The sequence below is a fragment of the Urocitellus parryii genome, unplaced genomic scaffold (genome assembly GCF_045843805.1).
Source record: "Urocitellus parryii isolate mUroPar1 unplaced genomic scaffold, mUroPar1.hap1 Scaffold_61, whole genome shotgun sequence".
Taxonomy (NCBI): Eukaryota; Metazoa; Chordata; class Mammalia; order Rodentia; family Sciuridae; genus Urocitellus; species Urocitellus parryii.
The window spans coordinates 1,973,403-1,998,575 of record NW_027554109.1 but is presented as its reverse complement, the minus strand read 5'-3'; the positions used below and the strand labels follow the sequence as shown (position 1 = coordinate 1,998,575).

The following is a 25,173-nucleotide window of genomic DNA, read 5'->3' as shown; positions in this document are numbered from 1 at the left end:
GGGCCGCACGCTTGCCAGGCGAGCTCGCTACAGCTTGAGCCACATCCCCAGCCCTTTTTTTTAGTTTTTGATGGACCTTTATTTTATTTATTTGTATGCAGTGCTGAGAATCAAACCCAGTGCCTCACATGTTAGACAAGTGCTCTACCACTGAGCTATAACCCCAGGCCCTCCATTCACTATTGGTCTATGAATTTGACTGCTGGTGAAGTCTGCCCCATTGCCTCAGCATCTCAGCACCTGAGACACATTAAATGACATTTGGGAAGATTTTACCTATAGAGGTCATTGACATCACTTTGTGGTGGAACCTAAACATCTCCTGAACATCTGTCTCTTTTCCTTTAATATGAAGTTCGATGTCCACTTTTGGCTCTTCATCATTATCTGTCTTAGAGGTTTCCACAAAAAGACCATATTCTGCACTTTCAGGATAAATATAATCTGTTGCTGCTTGTGGTTTCTTCTTTTTTCTATCTGGGACTAAATCTTCCTCATCTTCTTTTTCTTCTTCTGAATAAGAATTCTCCAAATCCATCATATCTGTTTTCTCATCACCACCTGTGCCAATAAATAAAGTATCCTCCAAGGTTGTCAGTATATTTTTATCATCATCCTTGATGCCCGGGGGCAGAGTTACCTCAGCCTTATCTTCTCCATTTGAATTCTGCTCTTCACCTATTGAATATTTCTCCACTCCAAACTCCACTGTGAATTTCATGTCTTCTTCATTTATAAAGGTTAGTAACGGGGGCTCCCCAAAGCTTTCCTCATTCTCCTCTTCTTCCTTATCAAATGCATAATAATCAGCATTCAATTCCTCATCATCAAAATCATCTTCTAATGAAGTCACCAGTCTGGTCGTCTCACCATCAGACACAAGTGCATCAGCAGTAGAGCCAAATTTGGTTTTCAAGTCGAATGTCATTTCTTTTTTCAAAAGTTTATAAGCATCAGTCTTCTCCTGTTCGTTTGAGACCTGAGAAATGTTGCTGGTTTTGTTGCTTTCACTTTCTGGCACTTTCAATTTATCTGGTAGTATTTCTTCAAAAAGTTCAAATGAAGTTTGTTCACCCTGAGCATTATCTGTTTGACTATCTGCATGAGGATGGTTCTTCTGAGCCAAAAATTGTTCCTACCATCCATAGTGTTTTCTGAGAATGCACTTTCAATGCGCTCTGAGTTTTTCCCAACCCCCGCCTCAGTCAGTAGAGAAAAATAAAACGCTGGCAACAAGTAGGAGGGCGCCGGCAGAGCCGGAGGGGACACACACAGGGTCCCGAGGCTCTGTCACTCCTGCACCCCACCCGTTGTCCTTCGAACCCCTAGCCCAGACCGCAGGGCTGGGGACCAGGGGATCGGAGCCCCATGCAGCCCCAAAGAGCCACCGCAGAGACCCCGGGCCGCCCACCCGCCTGCTCACTCACTGGTGCATTCGTAGTCTGCACAGAGTTTGTGCTTCCAGCAGCGCCTGCCGGTGCTTGGGTCCAGGTGGCCCGGCACTCGCCAGGTGGGACAGAGCACGAACAGCCAGAAGAGCAGCCCAGGCACCGCAGCCATGTTGTGGTCACCTCAGTGAGCCCGTGATGCGGTGGAGTAGGCTGAGGCAGGCAGTGGCAGGCGGCGATGGAGGGGGCTCAGGGGGCGGGTGGGTAGCGAGGCAGGGAGGGGTGGTGGGTAGCAAGGCGGGGAGGGGTGACGCCCGGGAAGGCTTAAGCCTTTCCCGGGTGACACGTCAGCAGGGATATCTGGGGGTAGATGCACAGACTCTACTGGAGAACTCACAGAGCCAGAGCTCTGTCCTTCTCTAGTCAAGACCTTCTCCTCAACTGAAGACCTTCTCCTCTAGTCGCTGCCTTGGCAACTAGAACTCTCCTTCTCGTCCAATCACCTGCCTTTGCTTCTATGCCCTCACAAGTCATCACCCACCCATCCCCCCCACTCCGCCAACCGGTCCTTTCTGGCTTTCCTCAATGTCTCCTTTCTGGTCCATCCTGAACTAGCCCACTCCACTCCACCATCACTCCCATCCCCCATTCCTGGTCTGGTACCTCCTTTTCTGAACTACCAAATCCCACCCATGACTTGTCACAGCTAGTCTAGGGTTCCAGGCTCCCTCCCCTTCAAACTCCTTGAGTATCCTTGAAGCCCCACCCCAAGATCCCTCTGATTAGGAAAGGGGAAGGTGAATGGAACTGTGAGTGAGGGTGTAAACTGGAGACAGTGGCCTGCTTTTTTTTAAGGCGGGGACAGGTGGGGGCAGAGAGATGGACATTAGTCTTCCAGCTAAGATCTTGAGATTCTTATCTTTATCCATAAGGGAAGAAATTATTTAATTCAAAAGCATATTTTTAACTCTCATTTTGTGCTACCATTCATGCCAGACGCTGGACAAGGCCCTAGAATGGTGTTGGAGTGGATGAAAATCAAAAGACAAGATATCTGGTCCTGGTCGGAAAAAGTCCACAACTTAGTGGGAACCAACTGACAAAACCGATTGTCAGAGAAGAAAGCTACTAGCTAACGTTTCTTGAACGCTTTATGTCCAGTTGTTATTCTGAAGGTTTTATATATATATCAATTCATTTAATCTTCATAACAATAGTACCTTACAGTAGTAGTAGGTCCTATTCAAATCCTTATTTTAGAGTAAATTGAGGCAGTCACACATCCAGTGAGTAATGAAGCTAAGTTTCAAGCCAAAGGAGTAGACTCCTTTTCATCACAACCTATCAACTAACAAGCAATTGTTGTACTTTCTGACAAGAGGAGCAAAATCTGATTTAAATCATAATATAGCTGAATTACTGATATGTACAGTTAACAGGGGGAAGGCACAAGCTAGCCAGCCCAAGGAAGAGTGTCTGCAATGCTCCCATCCTTGGTGGAGCCATTCTCATTTGTCTGTGACCAAGGGCTTGTTACTATAGTCTCTGCTAAGGTTATTCATCAACCTCCAACAATGAACCCATCAGTTGTTTCCCCAAATTAACTGAATCTTTAAAACTTAGAGAAAAGAATGTAGTCCACCATGCTCATAATGTTAAATAAAGAAAACGATGGAAAAAAGGTGTGCACAAACATTTGTCTACAGGGGCCATGAGAGGTCCCGGTTGGTACAGTGTACTTCTGCGCTTTCTGGAGAACCAGTGGATCATAGAGAGAAACTGTCTATCTGAGTCATTCTTCATTTCTTTTCTACCATGTATTTTTCAACAACATGTTGAAAAAACTGAACTCATTTTTCTCTCAAAATCTGCTCCTTTCAGTCTTCCCTATCTCAGAAATAAGAATGACAATTTAATTCCCATTTTCCAGGTGCTCAAAGCCCAAAACTTACAAACCATCTTTGATCTCTTTTCTCTCACATTCCAACTCCAGTCCATTAGACAATATTATGTCTTTATTTTTATAATTTTATTGAGATATGGTTGACCTACAATAAATTGCACGTTTAAGGTGTACGATTTGATAAGTTTTGACATGAGTATACCCATGAGACTATCACCAAAATCAAAAGAGTCTTTCATCGTTCTTTGTAATCCCTCCCCTCTCCTTTTCTGGGCTGTCTCCAAACATCTCCTGTCATTATAGATTGTTTTGCATTTTCTAGAATTTGATATAAATTATACAGCATTTTATTTATTTATTTTTCTGACTTCCTTCTTTCCAAATAAGCATTTGAAACATGCCCCCAATCTGACCACTCCTCTGCATCTGCTAAGCCAATATACAGGCCAAACCCACATCATAAGTCACCTGAATGATTCCCTTAGCCTTCTTCTGTCCTTGCTTCTGCCCTCATTTCCCCCAATATCTATTGTACTGATGGCAACTAGAGTGATATTCTTAAATATAAATTTGATTGTGTCTCTCTGCTCAAAATCTTCCTATAGCTTCCCATTTCCAAATAAAAGGCAATGACTTTAGCCAGGCCTGGTTGTATTCATCTGTAATCCCAGCAGCTCAGGAGGCTGTCAGGAGGATCCTGAGTTCAAAGCCAGCCTCAGAAATGCAGTGAGTCCCTAAGCAACTCAGTGAGAGTTATCTCTAAATAAAGTATTTTAAAAAGGACTGTGGGTGTTGCTCAGTGTTTAAGTGCCCCTGGGGGTTCAATCTCTGGTATCAGGAAAAAAAGCCATGACTTTATTATGGACTGCCCTGGCTTATTATGGACTGCTCTTATTCAATGTGACTCCCCTCATCCTTTTCTCCCCATTTCCTAACATTCTTCTCTTGTCTGTTAGTTCCATTTAAATACACCAAGCCCACCCCTGCTTCAGAGCATTTACACTTGTAACTTTGCCTCAACCTTAACTCCCCAAATCATCTGACTAGCTAACTACCCCTTCACTTTATCATGTCTCTGTAACAGTGGCATTTCATGTGATAAAGGCCTTCCCTAGCCATCCTACACAAAATAGAGCCTCTTGCCATGACTATCAAGCCCATTACCCTGCCTTTCTTTCTCTTCAGACTTGCCTTTCCACTTTAGACTTCTCTTACCACTTTCCTTACATTTGTTTATCTACTTCACTGCTCTGAGCCAACCTCAAACACAATTTCCAACAGGAGCAGGAAATTAGTTGTTTTGTTCACTACTGTTACATCAGTGACTAGGGAAATGCCTAGAATGTATGAGAGAGTTAACAAATGATTTGTTGGGTAAACTCATGGTTCCAATGATATTATAAATATACTACACTATTAACCTAAACACCTATATTAACTATTAAGCCCCCATATATAAATAGTACTGAGAGGAAATAAGCTATGAGAACAAGGCATTTAAGGTCCACCTCTCAGCAGCATGCATCCTCAACTCCAGGAATGTACCCCTGAATGTGTTTGTTGTTGAATGAAAACATACTTGTGTGGAGAGTAGTTGTTTGGTTACATGATACTGGAATATTTAAGTAGATCTTTTAAAACTAGCTTTAATTTTTTCTTATTTTTCTTATTATAGAATATGGTATGTTGTAGAATTTTTCTTATTGTAGAATAGAAATTAATTATAATTCATTGGTGGAAAAATCAGAATAGCAAAATGATCTAATTGCATATTATCTTCTTGATATTTACTTTGACTCATAATCAGATATACTTTTATATGCATAGTCAGTGCTTCCAGTTACTGAAGAACTAGCTTCTTATTTTGTAGAGTTTTCAATACTTTGATTTATCAGCATTATTTTTTAAACTTATTGCCTTAAAGACATATTAACTAGTCTGGTGGATAATGAGAAGAAAATTTCTCAACTGGCCACAATAAGGTAGTGGTAGTTCTTTCTATCAGGATACATACAATTAGTGGATGAATCAGCATTCACTTTTACTCATAGCATTTAAATATGTGGCATTGATGTTTAACATGATGTTTAATATAAGGTTATATTAAAAACCTTCAGAAAAGGAACAGGATAGAATGTGGTGGTGATTGTTGGCATGGAGATAAATAATCTCAAGTGCATTATTCTTTAATACCTCAAAGGGAAATCTTACGGGGTAAGGGTTGAGTAATGGTTAAAGGTAAATGTGACCAGTTTGGGTGGAGGGGACATAAAATTCTAAGATATGAAGGGTTCCTAATGTCAGAGTACAATCTAAGTGAGACAAGAAAAACATATCTGAAACAAATAATTGGCAGCATAATAACATATACCATTGGAAACTTGTGAAGGCACTTGCCTAGGAGCATTCAGTAGGCCTAACGCTGCTGTTACCAGGAAGAACCTCATCTATTGTAAATGATGAGTCAGAAAATAGTGTTAAACATTTATGGAAGACTAAATCTCTCCAAGAGGGGCAACAGATTTACCCTCACATATAAAACATTGGAAAAAAGTGGACAAAATACAAACAACAGTTCTCAGATATTAGATAATAAGCAGCGTAAGAGTGACCTCTAAGATAAAGTTAAGCATGAGAGATGAGTGCTAGGATTATCCCAATTTACTCCCTGGAAAGAATTTTTTCAGGCCACATCCAGAGAAGGGAAACTCAAATAGAAAATCTCCTGAGTTGAAGAGATGGATTTTAAAGTCTGAAGAGACAGATGCAGCTAGAAGTCCCAGAGCAGAATAAAGGGGAGAGTAGGGAATTGCAGAGGGAGGGAGAGTGTGTACATGCACTAGCTCTCTAGACATCTATGGACGGTTCCCCTGAAGTCTGTGGCTATGTAACAATGGGCACACATGTAAGGCCAGAGAAAGAACCTTCAGAAAAGAACAGAATGGAAGGTGGTGGTGATTGTTGGCATGGAGATCAATTTTTGTAATCACCAGCTAGAATGGAAAATCTATAATAAAAGGGCATCAAGTAACATAGTCAGTAAAAGGGAAAAATTAGCCCAAGATTGAAGGTAACTCCAGTCTAGCAGAATCTTAAAAAAAGATAAAAATGCTTCCAAGATAGTTTAGAAAAAAAAGCTATACACAGCTCAAGAATATTTAAACGAATACAAAATATCCAGTACTCAACAAGGTAAATTCACAATGTTTGGAATCCAATAAAAATGTATGAGGCATGCAAAGAGGTAGGAAAATATAATCCATGTTGAAAAGAAAATTAATAGAAATGATCATTAATTACACTGTGATAGAGTTATTATACAAGGACATTAATACAGTTGTATACCATATGTTCAAGATGCTATGGAAAAGAATAAGCATGTAAAGGAGAAAAAGAAGATATAAAAATGTCTGAATTAGATAAAACAGATAAAATTAGATAAAATCAGATAAAACAATGGCTAAGGTGAAAATTACACTGAATGAGATTAACAGCAAATTCGACATTGAAGAAGTCAATATCAGCAAACTGAATATGCAGTGATAAAGACTCCAAAATCAAACATGGAGAAAGAGACTGAACTGAACAGAGCATCAGTATGCACAGCTTCAACCAGTCCAACATATATATATATGTATGTTATGGTAGTTCCTAAAAGAGGTGAGAAAAACACATTTGAATAAATAATAAATAAAAATGTTCTATATCTGATGAACACTCAGATTCAAAAAGCTCAATGAATAAGAAAAATGATAAAGATGACACAAATATACACTAAATGCTTAAAACCAGTGCTAAGAAAAAAATTGAAAAGCATCTACAGAAAACAGACACCATTATGTACAAAGGAGTGAAAGTAAAATGTCAAAATTCATTCAAGAACCATGCAGAAAACAGTACATCAACATTTTCAAGTTCTGAAAGAAAAAAACACTGACATCCTAGAATTGCATTCCAAATGAAAATATATTTCAAAATGATGTAGTCTTTAATGCAAAAGAATTAAGTTAAACCCTACCCCACATAAAAATTACCTGAAAATGGACCACAGACATAAATGTAAGAACTCAAAATGGACAACACACACACACACACACACACACACACACACATATATATATATATATATATATATATGAACCAAAACTAAATGTAAGAAAGCATAGGTAAATCTTGGAGTAGACAATGACTTTGTAGTTAAGACACCAAAGGCCCAAGCACCAAAAGAAAAAAATAATAAAGTAATGAACTTCATCAAATTTAAAACTTTTAAAGGCTACCATCGAAGAAAGTGAAAACACAATCATAGAAGAAAATATTTACAATTCATGTAGTTAGAATATAACTACCTAGAATATACAAGCAATTCTTATTGTTCAATATGAAAAAAAATGGCAAGAAATTAGAATAGACATTTTTCCAAAGAAAATATGCAAAAGCAAATAAGCAAATGAAAGGATACCCAGCACCATTAGGGAAATGTACAACCTCAGTGAGATACTACTTCACATCTATTAAGATGGTTATAATCAAGAAGATAATAATAAGTTGGCAAGGATGTGGATCAATAGGAGCCCTCACACACTACTGGTAGGAATAGACTACAGACCTAAATGTAACAGCTAAACCTATACAACTTCTGGAAGAAAATATAAAAAGCTGCTTGGCAGAGACTTTTAAAATTAACTAGCTCTCTCTGCCTCATGCTCTCTTTTTTCTCTCTCCTCTCAGAAATAAATCAGACTTAAAAACTTTGTCTCAGGCTGAGACAGGGGGATTGCAAGTTCAAAGGCAGCCTCAGCAAAAGTGAGGCACTAAGCAACTCAGTGAGACCCTGTCTCTAAATAAAATACTAAATAGGACTGGGGATGTGGCTCAGTGGTGGTATGCCCCTGAGTTCAATCCCCAGTACCAAAAACAACAACAACAAACTTTGTCTATTCTATATTCATTGTTATGGAAATGGAAAGGTAAGCTGACAGACTAGGACACAGTATTGGCAAAACATATCTCTCTCAAGGGAATGATATCTAGGATATACAAATGATTCTTACAACTTATTAATAAGAAAAATCACCCAATTTGAAAAGATGGGCAGAAGATTTTTTTTCTTCACCAAAGTAGATACAAATATGGTGAATGTGCACATGAAAGGATATCCAACGTAAGTTGAAATGTAAATCAAAACTGCAATGTTATTACACATACAGTAGGATGGACAAAATTTAAGACTGATCATAACAAATGTTGACAAAGATGAAGACTATGGTATCTCTCTTAGAACTGCAGACTATAACATGTAGTACAAACAATGGCACAAACTGTTAGAAAACTGTTTGGCAGTTGCTTTAAAAGATAAATCACATCTGTCGAGATATTTACTCCAGAGAAATAAAAGCATACATCCACACTGAGACTTGTGCACAACTATTCATGGTGGTTTTATTTGTAATAGTCAAAAAATCCCCAATGTTGGACTGTGGGAACATGTCTGTCTTACATGCCTCAGAACCCTTATACTCATATTAACCATATAGTAGGCATTTGATTACTAACTTTTACATGAATGTAGAGACTGATTTTTTTTTTACTGTTAATAGAGCTTCTCTTTTATTAAATATAACAGACAAAAGAAAATCACGTATAGCACAATGAATTATCACAAAGTAAACATATCCACTGAACCCTAACCCAGGTCAAGAAACTGGACATCAAATGCACCTTCATGAGCCCTTTCTTATTGCTCCCCTAATTATTCCCTCCGCTCCCCCAGAGTTAGGCACTATTTTAACTTCTAATAACAAGGATTAGTTTTGCCTGTTTTGTTACTTTATACAGTGTAATCATACACATGTGATCTTTGGTATGTGGCTTTTTTTAGCTCCATATGTATTTTTATAAGATTTATCCAAGTTGTTGAATGTGAATGTACTTCTTATTTTCATTGCTTAATAATTTTCCACTGTATAAATATAACCTGGTTTACTTAAAAAAAATCCCCAATGTATATTGATAGGAAAATAGATAATAAATTTTGGAAACATACATAGCAAGAATAAAGAACTATTGATAATAGCAAAAACAGGGAGATTCTGAATGAAATAAACTAGACAAAAAGTAATATGCATTGAAAATTCTTTTTTTTTGTACTCCCTAGTACAAATATCCAGGGGTGCTCTACTGCTGAGCTACTCCCCAGCCCATTTTATTTATTCATTTATTATTAATTTTTTTTTGCTATCAGAGATGGAACTCTTGGGAACTCAACCACTGAGCCACATCCCCAGCCCTCTTTTGTATTTTATTTAGAGATAGGTCCCACTGAGTTACTCAGGGCCTCGTTAAGTTGCTAAGGTTGGCTTTGAAATCCCAATTCTCCTGTTTCACCATTCTGAGCTGATGGGATTACAGGTGTGTGCCACCAGTTTAGTTTTTATTTTGAAACAGAGTCTGGCTCAGTTCCCCACATTTACCTCAAACTTGTGATCCTCCAGCCTCAGCCTCCTGAATATCTGGGATTACAGACTCTGCCACCACCTTCCAGCAGATTCAGTTATATTTAAAGGTAGAAAGTTATAAACCAGGTGAATCCTAGTAAAGGTCTTAGTAAAAAAAAAATAATAAAAATAAAAGCACTATGCTTGGTCACAATATGGTAAGTCAGAAAATGACAACAAATACCCATTTTCTGTCAGGTTGACCAGAACAGTATCATTTCTCAATGGATTTCAAAGGGTCTCCCTCCCTCCCTCCCTTCCTTCCTTCGAGTTTTGGCGTGTGTGTGTATGTGTGTGTGTGTGTACATCATCTTCTGTGCCAGTGTAAGAGGTTTAGGCAATGGATCAACCTTTACACCTGTGCCGAAGGACCCCAATCTGGGATCTATCTCCAAGGGTGGAGGTGACTCTAGATCCTCATTATAATCCCGAGAGTGGGAACTCCTAAAAAAATAAACAGGTCTTTCTTGGTAACACCAGTTTCCTCCTTGGTAAAAGTTAGTGTAGTGGGGGGGTGGAAAGGGCACTACCCTGCCACAAAATAAATGCTAAAATGTATTTTGGTACAAATTGTAAACACTAAAGAGTTAAAAGTAAGAGATGAGTCTTGGGATTTGAGCTAGACCTGGATAAGTACATAGGATTCAGATTCTAAAAAGAGAATAAAAGGCAAGTGAATTAAACAGCATAAGAAAGACTCAGCAGAAAGAAGTATGTTTAAAGGACAGTAAGGATACCTCATTTTGCTAAGAGGAAAGGATTCTATAAAGGATGACATATTTGTGTGCTTAGGTCAGATTATGAAATTCCTTGAAAATCAAGCATAAGGATTTAGACTTAATAGAATAAAAATGCAGAAAATATTAGACTTTAAGTAAAGGGATCATATAACTTAAGTGGAATTTAAACAAGTATCTTGCCCTTAAATCCAGGGAAGATGGAGGTTTAGGCTGGGCATGACCAGTAGGGCTGAGGCACTCCCCACAATTAAAAAGTCATGTTGAAGTGTACTGTACTAATGGAAGTGAGTCATATACAAGGCAAGGTCTTCTGCCAGCATCTACTGTTTGTCTAGCCCTGAAATATTATTCCACTTTCAACTGTACAAAGAAAGAAACTCAAACATCTGAAATTGCCACTAATATATGGCATATATATGAGTTCCTGTTTCTGGTTCTGCCTAATTTACCTTGGCATTCTTTTCACGGAGGTCAAATATTTGGTGTGTTGAAATAAATGCAGAACAGATGTTGGGGACTTGTGGCCTGCACATCTCAATTTCCACAGTGCACTGTTGGGCTTTATACATTTAGTTTTCAGAAATATAAATTACTTCCTTACTAGAACAGCAGCAGAAGTAAGGAATATAGCCAAAAAGATTGTAGTAAGAGTCAGAAGTCTAATTGTGTGACTATAGGGAAATCATTAACTTTTCTGAGTCTCAGATATTTCATCTATACAAATATGGGGTCAAAGTTAAAATTTTATAATTCACTTTTTAAGAAGAAAATGAGATAATATATGAAAGATTGCCCATTTATGTGGTTTAAATAATTAAACAGCAAAATCCTGGCGGTTACAGCCAATATAGACAATTGACAAAGCAACAAAAGTCTTGGCAATAAATGCTTTCATCACTAAGAAGACATTTTTAGATAGTGCATACTCTGGAAACTGTTCTCTTCTCACTGAAACAAAGTAAGGCTGATAACATCCTCCAAAAGTGTGCTTGGAAGATCACAAGCACCTCTTGGAGGAGACAGGGAGAGTGGAGGAGAAAATATGTTCTTCGGGATAACATATAGTCTACCAGAGCATACACTGAAGCAAAGCAAACCCTCCTGAATCTTCAGCATTTTAACTGATGCATGCAGTATAAAATTAGAAACAGGACCATAAACACTATTATGAAGACTATACTCAGTGGGGGACACTGAACAAATATATATGGGAAAGTAAGTTCTCTGTGATTAGCATGAAAGCTCAGTCTTACCCAAATCCAAATGAAATTTGAAATGGTTTGGAATACATAAGGAGGATCAGTGAATGACATCAAACGCAAATGATGAAATAGAGAATCTGGACATGATCTTTCTCTTATTTCTCACTGATCCCTTAGAACCACCAATAGAAATATAATATTAACTCTACATGTAAATTAAATTTTCTAGAAGTCATATTTTAAAAAGTAAGACAGATGAGCTTCATTTAATAATACATTTTACATAATTCAATATATTCAAAATGACATCCTTTTAACTTGTAATCATAATAAAAATATAACTGTTATTTTACATTCTTCATAATAAGTCTTTGATATCTGACTTATGGCACATCTCAGTTCAAACTGGGCACATTTAAAGACAGTCAAAGCATAAGAAAGTAGGGATTGTAAATTAACACTAGGCCATATCATATACTTGCACTTATTTTAAAGAAAAGCCAAGTTTAATAGTATGTTTTAGGTTTTAAAATATTTTTGGCCAACCTCTCTTGGTACTTACTCAGAAGTGAGAAAAGATGATTGAAGGTATCTCAACATCCCTCTTTTTTTTCACTCAGAGGTTAGGATTTCTGTTGCAGTAGCTAGGGATTGCATTGTCATTTCAGATGAATGTCAAGTCTGTAATCAAAAAGTGTAAGTCATCATTAGGTTCCTACACTTGTCATTCTTTTATTATTTTTCATTGTTATCTTAAATATATTTACTTCTTGACAAACATAAAGAAATAAAGAATTATATTTAAATGGATAATAAAAAAATTTGACTGCATAAAATCCCTTTTCGTTTTAGGTAGACCTACTGGTACAAACAAATCACTTGGGTGGTCTATTTTTCTTTGGTAACAGGGATTGAACTCAAGGGCTCTAGACCACTGAATCACATCTCCAGCCCTATTTTGTATTTTATTTAGAGATAAGGTCTCACTGAATTGTTTAGGGCCTTACTTTTGCTGAGGCTGGCTTTGAACTCACGATCCTCCTGCCTCAGCCTCCAGAGCCACTGGGATTACAGGCATGAAGCACTGCACCCGGCACCTGCTCTGTTCTCTTACTTAACTGCAACTGTGTTTTCCTTGGTAGATTACTTCTTTGCACCAGGGTTTCTTGATAGAACTCTATTGGTACTTTGGTTTGGACTATTCCTACTAGCTGAAGGTTATATACTATCTATGGGCCTGGCCAAAAAATGTTAGTAGTTTCCTCAGTCATGGTGAAACAACAACAAAATGCCCCCAGGCATTTCTAAACTTCTCTTGAAAAGACTAGTATCACTCTCCCAGTTTGAGAGTCACTGCTTGAAATGTTAGTTAAACTCTGATCATTTAACAAAGCACCTTTAGTTGTAAGTATCCTATATTTTGTAGTTTGCAAGTATTCTGTATTTTGTAATTTCTCTTATCAGCTAAAAAGAAAGGATTATAAAATCAACATTTAAGGCTGGGCTTCATGATGCACACTGTAATCCCAGTGGCTCTGGAGGCTGAGGCAGGAGGATCTTGAGTTCAAAGTCACCATCAGCAATTTAGCAAGGCCTTAAGTAATTTATGGATTTCCTATCTCAAAATAAAAAAATGTAAAAAAGGGCTGGTGATGTGGATCAGTGGTTAAGCACCTAGATTCAATCCCCTGTGCCCATCCTCCACAAATCAACATTTTAAAAACCAGAATCACTAAAACATCAAAGAAACTCAAAGGCCCTTGTAAACACAAGTGAATTTGCTTCAAAGGTCTTTTTGCCTTTTGTTTTCCACTTCAAGTTAACACTACCTTTAAAAAAATCACATTTTTGAATTTATTTTTTCTGACCTCTAAGAGGGATCTTACATTTTTCTACTTTCCTTTCCAAGACTATTCCCTCTTTTGCACTGTGTAATCTTGAATTTAAATCTGAACTAGTTGCATTGTGTTAATAGTCAAATTATGATACAATTTGAATTATTGAAATGCATATGGAGGGGTTTCTTTTCTTATTTTTAGTGAAAACTCACGTTTTTAAAATTAGCACCTAGGGGACTATAGGTGGAGACTTTACATATTAGAGTCATCAGCATGATAATTGTAATTAAATAAACACAAATCAGTTCATGATAGCTGATTTCATTTACTATTATAATCAGCTTTCTCCTCTATAAAACAGCACAATTAGTCCTAAATTGACATTCACTAATTGTATATTAGAGTTTCAAGGAAAACAATGAAGAGTTAGTGACTATCATAATGATTGAGATGTGTTTTGACATCAGTAATTATTATTATTTTTAAGATGGGGGTCTTGCTATGTCGCCTAACCTGATCTCCAACTCCTGGACTCAAGCAATCCTCCTGGCTTGGCCTTCTGAGTAGTTAGGACTACAAGTCACCAAACCAGCCCAGTAATTACTGTTTAGTAGATCTCTTTTTGGACACTAAAATCACTACTAATATGATTGTATATGTTTGAAATTGGTTTTATGAGCAACATACAGATTTGATGCAATTCCCATCAAAATACCCACAAATTGGTGTGAATATACTTTGTATACAACGAGAGATATGAAAAATTGTGCTCTATATATGTAATATGAATTGTAATGCATTCTGTTGTCATATAAATTTAAAATAATAATAATAATAATAATAATAATAATAATAATAAATATCATTTTTCCAGAACTAGAAAAAACAGTCCTGAAATCCATTTGGAAGAATAAAATATTCAGAATAGCCAAAACAATTCTAAGTCAATAAAGCAAGCTGGAGGCATCATCACAATACCTGACTTCAAATTATACTACAAAGCTATTGAAATAACCACTGCATGGCTCTGTCATAAAACCAGATACATAGACCAATGGGAAAGAAGAGAAGACACGGAAAAAGATCCAACACAGTTAACAGTCATCTGATTCTTGACAAAGATGCCAAAAACACATTGGGAGAAAAGACAGGCTTTAAACAAATGGTGCCAGAAAAATTGATTACCCATATGTAGACAAATAAGACTAGACCCTGTACAAACTTGAAAGAGATCAAAAGCCCAGGAATTAGACCAGAAACTATGCAAATCCTTGGAAGAAAATATAGGTTTGAGACTCCAGCATATAGGTACAGGCAATGACTTTCTTATTAGAACTCCTAAAGCTCAGAAAATAATGACAAAAGTTAATAAACAGAATGGCATCAAATTAAAAAGCTTCTGCACACAAAGGAAACAATTGGTAACATGAAGAAAGAACCTATGGAATGGGAGAAAATATATTTGCTAACTACTCTTTTTTTCTTTTTTTAAAGAAAGCGAGAGAGAATTTTTTAATATTTATTTTTTAGTTTTTGGTGGACACAACATCTTTGTTTGTAATGTGGTACTGAGGATCGAACCTGGACTGCATGCATGCAAGGCGAGCGTGCTACCGCTTGAGCCACATCCCCAGCCCTGCTAACTACTCTTTTGACACAGGATTAATATCCAGACTATATAAGAAACTTTAAAAAACTTAACACCAAAACCTCAAATATCCTAGCTTAATTGGGCAAATGAATTAAACAGATACTTCTCAAAAGAAGAAATAAAAATGGACAACAAATCTATGAAAATGTTCAACATCAATAGCAATTAGGGAAATGCAAATCAAAACTACAGTGAGCTTTCATCTCACTCTAGTCAGAATAGCAGCCATCAAAAATATGAATGATATGGGGCTGGGGTTGTGGCTCAACAGCAGATTGCTTGTCTAGCACGTGCAAGGCCCTGGGTTCGATCCTCAGCACCACATTAAAAATAAATAAATAAAAATAAAGGTATTGTGTCCAACTACTTAAAAAAAGAATATGAACAATAATAAATGCTAGAGAGAATGTGGAGAAGGGACACTTTTTTCTCTGTTGATAGGATTGTAAATGAATATAACCACTATTGAAATCAGTATGGAGGTTCCTCAAATGACTAGGCAGGAAACCACCATATAACCCAGGTATACAACTACTCAATGTTTATCCTAAAGAATTAAAGTCATAATACTAGAGTAGTACATGCATACCCATGTTTATAGCAGCACAATTCACAGTTGCCAAACTTTGGAACCAAACTAGGTGCTTATCAAGGATGAATAAATAAAGAAAATGTGGCATATACACACAATGGAGCTTTATTCAGCCATAAATGTGAATTATGTCATTTGCTGGAAAACGGATGAAACTTTAGAACATTCTGTTACACAAAATAAGCTAAACTCATAAAATCAAGGGAGCATATGTTTTCTCTCGGATGTGGAAGCAAGAGAGGAAAAAGGAAAAGAAAAGTGAAAATCAAAAGGAGATCAGTAGAGTGTAGGAAAGGGACCAGGAGAGGGAGGAGTGAATGGAAAATACTGGGGAATGATATTGGCCAAACTATAGTGTTATATTGTGCATGTGGAAATATGTTACGACAAATACTGCCATGATTTACGACTATAATGTATCAACAAAAAAATGGAAAAAATAAAAGAAAGCAAACAAAAGAACAAAATTGCTTTCATGTATATATGTATGTATGTATGTATACAGCCTAGCCAAACATCTATTGTGAGCATAAACATTAATACTCTGGAACAGTGATGAGCAAATCATACCTGTCAGCCTGACACTGTTTTTTTTTAAATTGTTCTCTTTATTCCTTTTTTCTCTTTCTTTCTTTCTTTCATTCTTTCCCCCCACCTTCTCTCTCCCTCCCTCCCTCCCTCCCTTCTTTCTTTCTTTCTTTCACGGTGTCCAACAATAACACTTGCGTTTGTAAACAAAGTTTTATTAGAATACAGAAGCTTATATTATTTACCCACAGTCTAGGCTGTTTTTGTGCTACATTGGCACTTGAGTGGCAATGAAGACTTGCCTACAAAGTCTAATATATTTATTATCAGTCTCTTTTCAGGAAAAGTTTGTTGATCCCTGATTAGATTATAGATTAAAGTCAGCAGAATAAATACATAAACATTTCTTTTCTTACGACTAAAATTGGCTGTATGAAATGAGATAAATGATCTATTAATTGCCAAGATAAATGTCCCTTCCCTATAGAAAGTGTGTATTCAGGACTAGAAATCTTGGCACTGTGTCATGTCAAATGTAGGAAAAAAACCTGGCAGTTCATTTTGATGAGACTTAAGAAATTTCTTTTCCAGGGCATTTTGAGGTGTATCTAAACTTTGTAGATAATACAGGGAAGAATATTGTAATCTGCAAATAGATTATGTTCATTATTAGTTTGTAATCATTTCACAACTATCATATAATATTAAAGCATCATAAGAGACTGCCTATCATAATAGAAACTTTTATGACTCTAGCCATTAACTTGTATTTTTCTAGTTATTGTAGACCCATACTTTTAAGCTAGTGCTATTGGTAAAATATATGATTATTTAAGTCTGATTGCCTTACTAATTTTGACCAGTTTATTTTTCAGATATCCATTTTGGGGTTTACTCTTTCAATTAATTTTGGGTTCCATGGGCAATGAAATTGTTGTTGAGTATGTAAGATGTTGCAGTTTCTATGTAAGTTCACCTAAGTGCCTCTACCACTATTGATGGGCAAGGATATAAGTAATTTAGTACTTTTACTTGAAACTGTTATAGATCTACTGTACTGGATTTGTTTTTCTGACACAAAAGTGTATAAAACTAGGAAAACTAAACATTTTCAGGTATTAATTTCAGACATGACTGTAGGCCTGGTGCACAAAACACAATTAGGGAGATGAAGCTCAAGTAAGATGGAGGTCATACTGAGTTAAGGAGAAAATTATCAAAGTGCAAGATTATCATAGTGGTTGGAATTTTGTGGACAAGAATGTCTGAGCTATTTATGGTGGGTGCAATGTGATTATGTGTGTGTGTTAGAGAGAGAATACTAAAAGCCTGGAGGAAATTCATTTTTCATATGAATGTACCAGATGAGACTCTTTAAGGCTTAGCAGAGTTTGACTGCTATAAAGGAGACTGAAGATGATGCTAAATGGCAATGTTGGAAGAAATTAGGTTTCCAGCAGAGTCAGGTTGCAGCAGCTTCACTAATATATCAGGTACTTAATTAAGAGTTCAGAAATAAGCCTTAGCAAAAAGAACCACACACAAAAGAGTAAAGGGAAAAAGGTAGACCTAAATTTGAAACCAAAATTGATTCATGCTGAAAATGTATGTGGCAGCCAGAAAGGAAAAAGAAAAAGAAAGGTGTGTGTGTGTGAAAGGAATCTGACGACAATCAAAGGGAGATCAGTAGAGGAAAGGGATCAGGGGAGAGAGGAAAGCAGGTAAAAGAGAAATACTCGAGAACGATATTGGCCAAGTTTTATCACTGTATTGTACATATGCATGCAAACATAACAACAAATCCCACCATTATGTACAAGTATAATGCACCATGAAATATGGAAATAAAGAAAAATACCAAACCTAGTGAGGCGCGGTGGAATATGCCTATAATCCCAGTGACTCAGGTGCATGAAGCAAGAGGATCACGAGCTCAAAGCCAGCCTTAGTAAATCGAGGTGCTAAAGCAGCTCAGCAAGACCCTGTCTCTCAATAAAATACAAAATAGGTCTGGGGATGTGGCTCAGTAATTGAGTACCCTGAGTTCAATCTCTGGAACCAAATAATAATAATAATAGTAATACCAAATCTAATATGATCAAAACAATTCACCAGTAATTAGCCTGCATGACAAATAAAACAGAATATCCTTTATAGGAAGACAACATAATCCAGACTTCCTATGATGTATCATCTATAAATGACCAGAATATAATTAAAAAAATTTTTTTTGGTACCAGGGATTGAACCCAGGGGTGCTTAACCATTGAGCCACAACCTCAGCACTTTTTTGCATTTTATTTAGATACAGGGTCTCACTGAGTTGCTAAGTGCATCCCTTAGTTGCAGAGGCTAGCTTTGATCCTCCCGCCTTAGCCTCCTGAGTCGCTGGGATTATAGGCATGTAGAATATCATTAAATTTTGCCAGAATGCAAAGAAGATAGAAAAATGAGAACCACAAGAGAAAATATCACATATAAAAAAAGTTCCATGAGCTGACCCAGATGTTAGGATTAGCCGAAAAAAAATTTAAATAGTTTTAATAACTAATTTCAAGGAGTTAAAGAAAAGCTTAATCATAATGAATAAGTAGATATGGGTGTCAACATATAAATGAAAAAATTCTTTTAAAAGAAATAAAAAGTATAGTATTTGAAATGAAAAATTCATGAAACAAATCTATCATCAGATTGTATAGTGCAAAAACAGCAAAAAGTTAACTTGGAGATAGACCAATAAAAATTATCTGTTCTAAAAATCAGAAAGAAAAAAATAGAGACTTGGTTACTATCAGTACAAAGTGACCTAACATACATATAATTAGATTTCTAGAAGAATAGACGCATAAATTGTACAGAAAAAAATATTTAAGACAACGATGGCTAAAATTATCCCAAATTAACAAAAAAGATGTTAACAGATTTAGGAAACTCAGTGAATACTAAGGTTAGTTACAAAGCAAATCACACCTAGATGCATCAGAGTCAACTGTAAATAATCAATTAGGAGGAAAAAGGTCTTGAAGGCAATTAGAAAAAAGTGGTGTGTTTTACATTGGTAAAAATGACTAAAATGATAGCTGACTTCTTATCAGAAATGAGAGGTTAAAGTTAATGGAAAGGTTTAAGGTGCTAGAAGACAAAAACTGCTAATCCAGGATAAATACTCTTCAAAACTGAAAGCAGAATAGACTTTTTCAAATAAATAAAAAGAAAATTCAATACCAATAGATCTCTACTATTAATGCTAAAAGAACCTCTTCAGGATAAAAGGAGATGATCCATCAGGTAGAAACAGATGCACTGTGTGCTTTAGTTCACTGTGTAATAAACTTAATGGTTTAATATAAAAATTCTTTGTTATTTCTCCTTATTCTATGATTTGGCTTTACATAACCTGATGGGTCCTTTGCTCTAGGTATTTATTACTGCTTACGTGGTTTCCTTTAGCAGGAATTGTTTAACCAAAGGTAGAACTGACAAAATAGCTTCGTTTACATGTCTGCTAGCTCAACTGGTTGGGTCAGGCTTATCTCTTCAAATGCTTTTAGTCATTCAGTCATTCTAAAATTTTTTATTTGTTGATTAGATTTCTAGAGGATAATAGTAGAATGTATACACCTTCCCAGGGTGTTATGTCTAGGATTGGCATGGAATCACTTTCACCAAAAATATATTTTGTTCATTAAAACAAGACAAAAGACCAGCCCAGACTCAGTGGGTGGGAAAATAGATATTACTTCATAATGAGAGAAGCAACATGATACAGGAATGTGGAGAATTTGGGGTAGATATTTTTAAAGACAATGCACCATAAACAGAAATGAAAAGTACTAGAAATAGTAAAATGTAGGTAAATATAAAAGGCAATATGTATACATATTTATTCTTTTAATTTCTTGGAAACATGACTAAGGTAAAAAACATAGGGTATACAGCTGTAATATGTATGACGACAAAGCACAAAAGACTTGGGGAAATGTGAGAAAGTATCACAATTTAAACTATGAAAACTGTGATAAATTAAAGAATGCATTTCATAATTCCTGGAAACATTGCTAAAACAATAATGTAAAGCAATACAGCTAAAAGCTAGTGGATAAATTAAATAAAATTTAATTTTTATTTAATGTAATTTTATTTAATTACATTAAATAAAAATACATCATTAATAGTAAGCCAAGAAGAATGCAGAGGCTATACTAACATCAGATGAATTTAAATTCAAGATAAAGAGTTTTATAAGAGATAAGAAAGACATTTCATAATACCATAATGTGTTTTTTAAGAACACAGAAACATGACACCATACAACCAAACATTTATATGCCCCAAATATATGAAAGCTGACAAAACTGAAGAGATAAATCCATACTTTGAATTTTTAACAGCCTTTTAACAACTGATAGTAACAGTATAAAAAATCACTAATGATACACAAGAGTCTGAACAAAACTATCAACCACCTTAACCTTATTGACATTGACTGACAATGCCCAACAACTCCAGAATATATATTCTTTTCTAGTCCTCATGAAAATTTGCAAGATAGGTTATATTCTTGGCAAACTAATCAGTTTCAAAAAATTTTAAATATTGAATATCAGTTTGTTTGCTGATCACAGTAGAAATAAATGGGGTATTCTTTAATAAAACTGGTCATTAAATAAAAGCCCTGCAAATCATCAATAAACAGTGTTTTAGTTATCTATTGCTATATTTTTTAAAATTCCAAAATTTAGTGGCTTTAAAAAATAACCATTTGCCAGGAGTGGTGGTGCACACCTGTAATTCCAGTGGCTCAGGAGGCTGAGGTAGGAGGATCGAGAGTTCAAAGCCAGCCTCAGTAATGGCGAGGCACTAAGCAACTCAGTGACACCCTGTCTCTAAATAAAACACAAAATAGGGCTCGGGATGTGGCTCAGTGGCCGAGAGCCTCTGAATTCAATCCCCACTACCAAACAAACAACCATTTTATTTCTCATAATTTTGTAAGTCAAGACTTTAACCAAGGTTCTGCTCCAGTGTCACCTAGGCTCACCCATACAGCAAACGCCTGATTTAGACTACAAGGTCTGAGATGGCTTTGTATGTCTGGAACTAAGGTGCTGACTGTTGGCTTTATGTAGTCTCCCTTTCCATGTGGTCTTTCAAATGTCAGGGGCTTTCTTCAAATGGACTCTCCCTCTAGCAAGATAGCCTGGGCTTCTTTACAGTGTGGCACAGGGTACCAAAGAGAAGAAAAAACGAGTTTGTGCCTTTAAAGGATACAGTCAGTCCTTCCTCAAGTCTCAATCTTGGGTAGGATCTTGGTCCATGCATTTTGAGGGAATTTATAGTTGGATGACATTTTAATCTACATTACTATGTGAAATGTCTTTGTTTTTATGATTTCATTTTTGCTACATTGTTTCTTTTCCATACAATTAACTACAATATAGGATAATCTATTAACGATAATGTCTCTTCAATTGGTTGTGTGAAGCTTGCTCTATAATAATTTATATAGAAAGGACTCATGGGAATAATATTCTCTAAATGACAATTTCCTGATTTAAAAACATATAATTTGTAGCCAGTACAATAGTGCATGCCTATAATCCTAGCTACTCAGGAGGTTGACAAGTAGGAGAATGGTAAGTTTGAGGAGAGCCTGGGCAACTTGGTGAGACTCTGTCTCAAGGAAAACAAAAACAAAACAAACATTAAATGACTGCAGATGTAGCTCAGTGGTAGAGCACTCCTCAGTTCAATCCTCAGTGCTGGGGGGGAAAAAGGTCATTCATCACCATACTAAGATACTCCTTAGAAAAAAGTAATTGCAAGAACATTGTTCTCCTCCCTTGGGATATGTTTGTTTTTTTTCTAGATTGGAATCTAGAAAGCCTTTTGTGTGCTTTGTGCTCTCATTATGGTTATGTGGCTTTTTAAATCTTGTTCATGCCATTGGATATAATATCAGATTTTTTTTTCTGGTGGTGCTGGGGATTGAACCCAGAGCCTTGTGCGTGTGAGGCAAGTACTCTTCCAACTAAGCTATATCCCCAGCCCCAGTGGATTTGTTTTTTTGGAGGGGAATCTCTTCTCAACACATTTTGTGCCAGATTGTACTTGAGAAAGGGAAGTGATATGTACAGCATGGAACGATATTACTTTCTGATTTTCCCACTTTTTTTATCTTTTTAAAAAATTTATTTATTTTTAATCCTAACTTGTTATATATGACAGGATAATGCATTATAATTCATATTACACATATGGTACACAATTTTTCATATCTCTGGTTGTACACATAGTCACATCAGTTGTGTCTTTTTTTTAAGAGAGAGAGAGAGAGAGAGAGAGAGGGGAGAGGAGAGAGGAGAGAGATTTTTAAATATTTATTTTTTAGTACTGGGAATTGAACTCAGAGGCATGAACCACTGAGCCACCTCAGCCCTATTTTGTATTTAATAGAGACAGGTTCTCACTGAGTGCCTCGCTTTTGCTGAGGCTGGCTTTGAACTCATGATCCTCAGCTTCTGGAGTCACCAGGATTACAGGTGTGCACCACTGTGCCAGGCTAGAAAGAACTCTTGAATTAAGAAGCTCAGTAAGGGTGAAAGATCTATATAGTGAAAATTACAGAACCTTAAAGAAAGAAATCAAAAAAAGACCTTAGAAGATAGAAAGATTTACCTTGCTCTTGGATAGGCAGAATTAATATTATCAAAATGACCACACTTCTAAAAGCGCTATACAGATTTAATGCAATTCCAATCAAAATCCCAATGACATTCCTCATATAAATAGAAAAACAATCATGAAATTCATCTGGAAAAATAAGAGACCCAGAATAGCTAAAGCAATCCTTATCAGGAAGAGTGAAGCAGGTGGCATCACTATACCAGACCTTAAACTATACTACAGAGCAACAGTAACAAAAACAGCATGGTATTGGCACCAAAACAGACTGGTAGACCAATGGTACAGAACAGAGAGAGGATACAGAGACTAACCCACAAAACTACAATTATCTTATGTTAGACAAAGGTACCAAAAACATGCACTAGAGAAAAGATAGCATCTTCAACAAATGGTGCTGGGAGAACTGGAAATCCATATGCAACAAAATGAAATTAAATCCCTATCTCTCACCATGCACAAAACTCAACTCAAAATGGATCAAGGACCTGGGAATAAAACCAGAGATTCTGCGTTTAATAGAAGAAAAAGTAGACCCTAATCTCCATCATGTGGGATTAGGCTCCAACTTCCTTAATAAGACTCTTTTGGTGCCAGAATTAAAATCAAGAATCAATAAATGGGATGGACTCAAACTAAAAAGTTTCTTTCTTCTCTGCAAAAGAAGCAAATCTGTGAGGTGAATAGCAAGCCTACATCTTGGGAGCAAATCTTTACCCCTCACACATCAGATATAGCACTAATCTCTAGGTATATAAAGAACCTCAAAAGCTAAACACCAAAAAAAACCCAATCAATAAATAGGCCAAGGACCTGAACAGACACTTCTCAGAAAATAATATACAATCAGTCAACAAATACATGAAAAAATGTTCATCATTACTAGCAATTAGAGAAATGCAAATCAAAACCACTCTAAGATTTCATCTCACTCATCAGAATGGCAGCTATTATGGATACAAACCACAATAAGTGTTGGCGAGGATGTGGGAGAAAAAGGCACACTCATACACTGCTGATAGGACTGCAAATTGGTGCAGCCAATATGGAAAGCAGTATGGAGATTACTTGGAAAATTGGGAGTGGAACCACCATCTGACCCAGCTGTCCCTCTCCTCAATCTATACCCAAAGGACTTAAAAACAGCATACTACAGGACACAGCTGCATCAATGTTTACAGCAGCACAATTCACAATAGCTAAACTGTGGGACCAACCTAGATGCCCTTCAATAGATGAATGGATTAAAAACTGTGGTGTGTGTGTGTGTACACACACACATACAATGGAATATTATTCAGCAATAAAAGAAAATAAAATCATAGCATTTGTAGGTAAATGGATGGAATTAGAAAAGATAATGCTAAGTTAGCCAATCCCAAAAAACCAAATGCTGAATGTTTTCTTTGATATAAGGAGGCTGATTCATAGTGGGATAGAGAGTGGGAGATGGGAGGAACAACAAGCTCTAGATAGGGCAGAGGGGTTGGAGGGGAAGGGAGGAGGCATGAGGTTATTAATGATGGTGGAATGTGATAATTATTATCCAAAGTACAGGTATGAATACAGGAACTGGGTGTGAATATACTGTGTATACAATCAGAGATATGAAAAATTGTGCTCTATATGTATAATAAGAATTACAATGCATTCTGCTGTCATATATGAATAAAAAATTCTAAAAAAGGTCAGTAAAACCCTCTCACACCAGCCCAGATTGACTCCCTATTGCTGATACAGGAAAACAGTCATTTTAAAAATAATCATGAGGAAAAAAACAAAACAAAACAAAACCCCTTTCAAGTCTGAAATTCAAATATTTCAGAACAGAAAACGGACAAAAAGATAAATAGTGGGGCTAGGGCTGTAGTTCAGTGGCAGAGTGCTTGCTCAGCATGTGTGAGGCACTGGGCTCGATCCTTAGCCACCACATTAAAAAAATAAAATAAGGGCATGCTGTCTATCTACAACTAAAAAAAAAATATATAAATATATAAATATATATATATATATATATATATATATATATATATATATATATATATATATAGAGAGAGAGAGAGAGAGAGAGAGAGAGAGAGAGAGACAGACACCAAATCTGGGAAAAAAGAAAAAGGAAGACAAAATGATCTCCTACACCTCATGGGTCT

At 36.3% G+C, this 25,173-nt stretch overlaps 1 protein-coding gene and 1 pseudogene across 3 annotated transcripts in view; both read right to left on the bottom strand.

Annotated features, from left to right (window-relative positions):
• Positions 1–1,560, bottom strand: part of LOC144252842 (transport and Golgi organization protein 1 homolog) — a 31,647-nt pseudogene extending 30,087 nt beyond the window's left edge.
• LOC144252855 (ubiquitin-conjugating enzyme E2 E3-like) overlaps positions 1–25,173 on the bottom strand; it is a 57,338-nt gene that overhangs the window by 999 nt on the left and 31,166 nt on the right. For all 3 annotated transcript variants that reach the window (XM_077794932.1, XM_077794931.1, XM_077794933.1), the window contains one exon: positions 12,293–12,411. Coding sequence is in view for 1 of the 3 variants with exons in the window: in XM_077794931.1 (XP_077651057.1) it covers positions 12,390–12,411 (22 nt within the window). In the remaining 2 variants the exon portion in view is untranslated. The remainder of the gene's footprint in view (positions 1–12,292; positions 12,412–25,173) is intronic.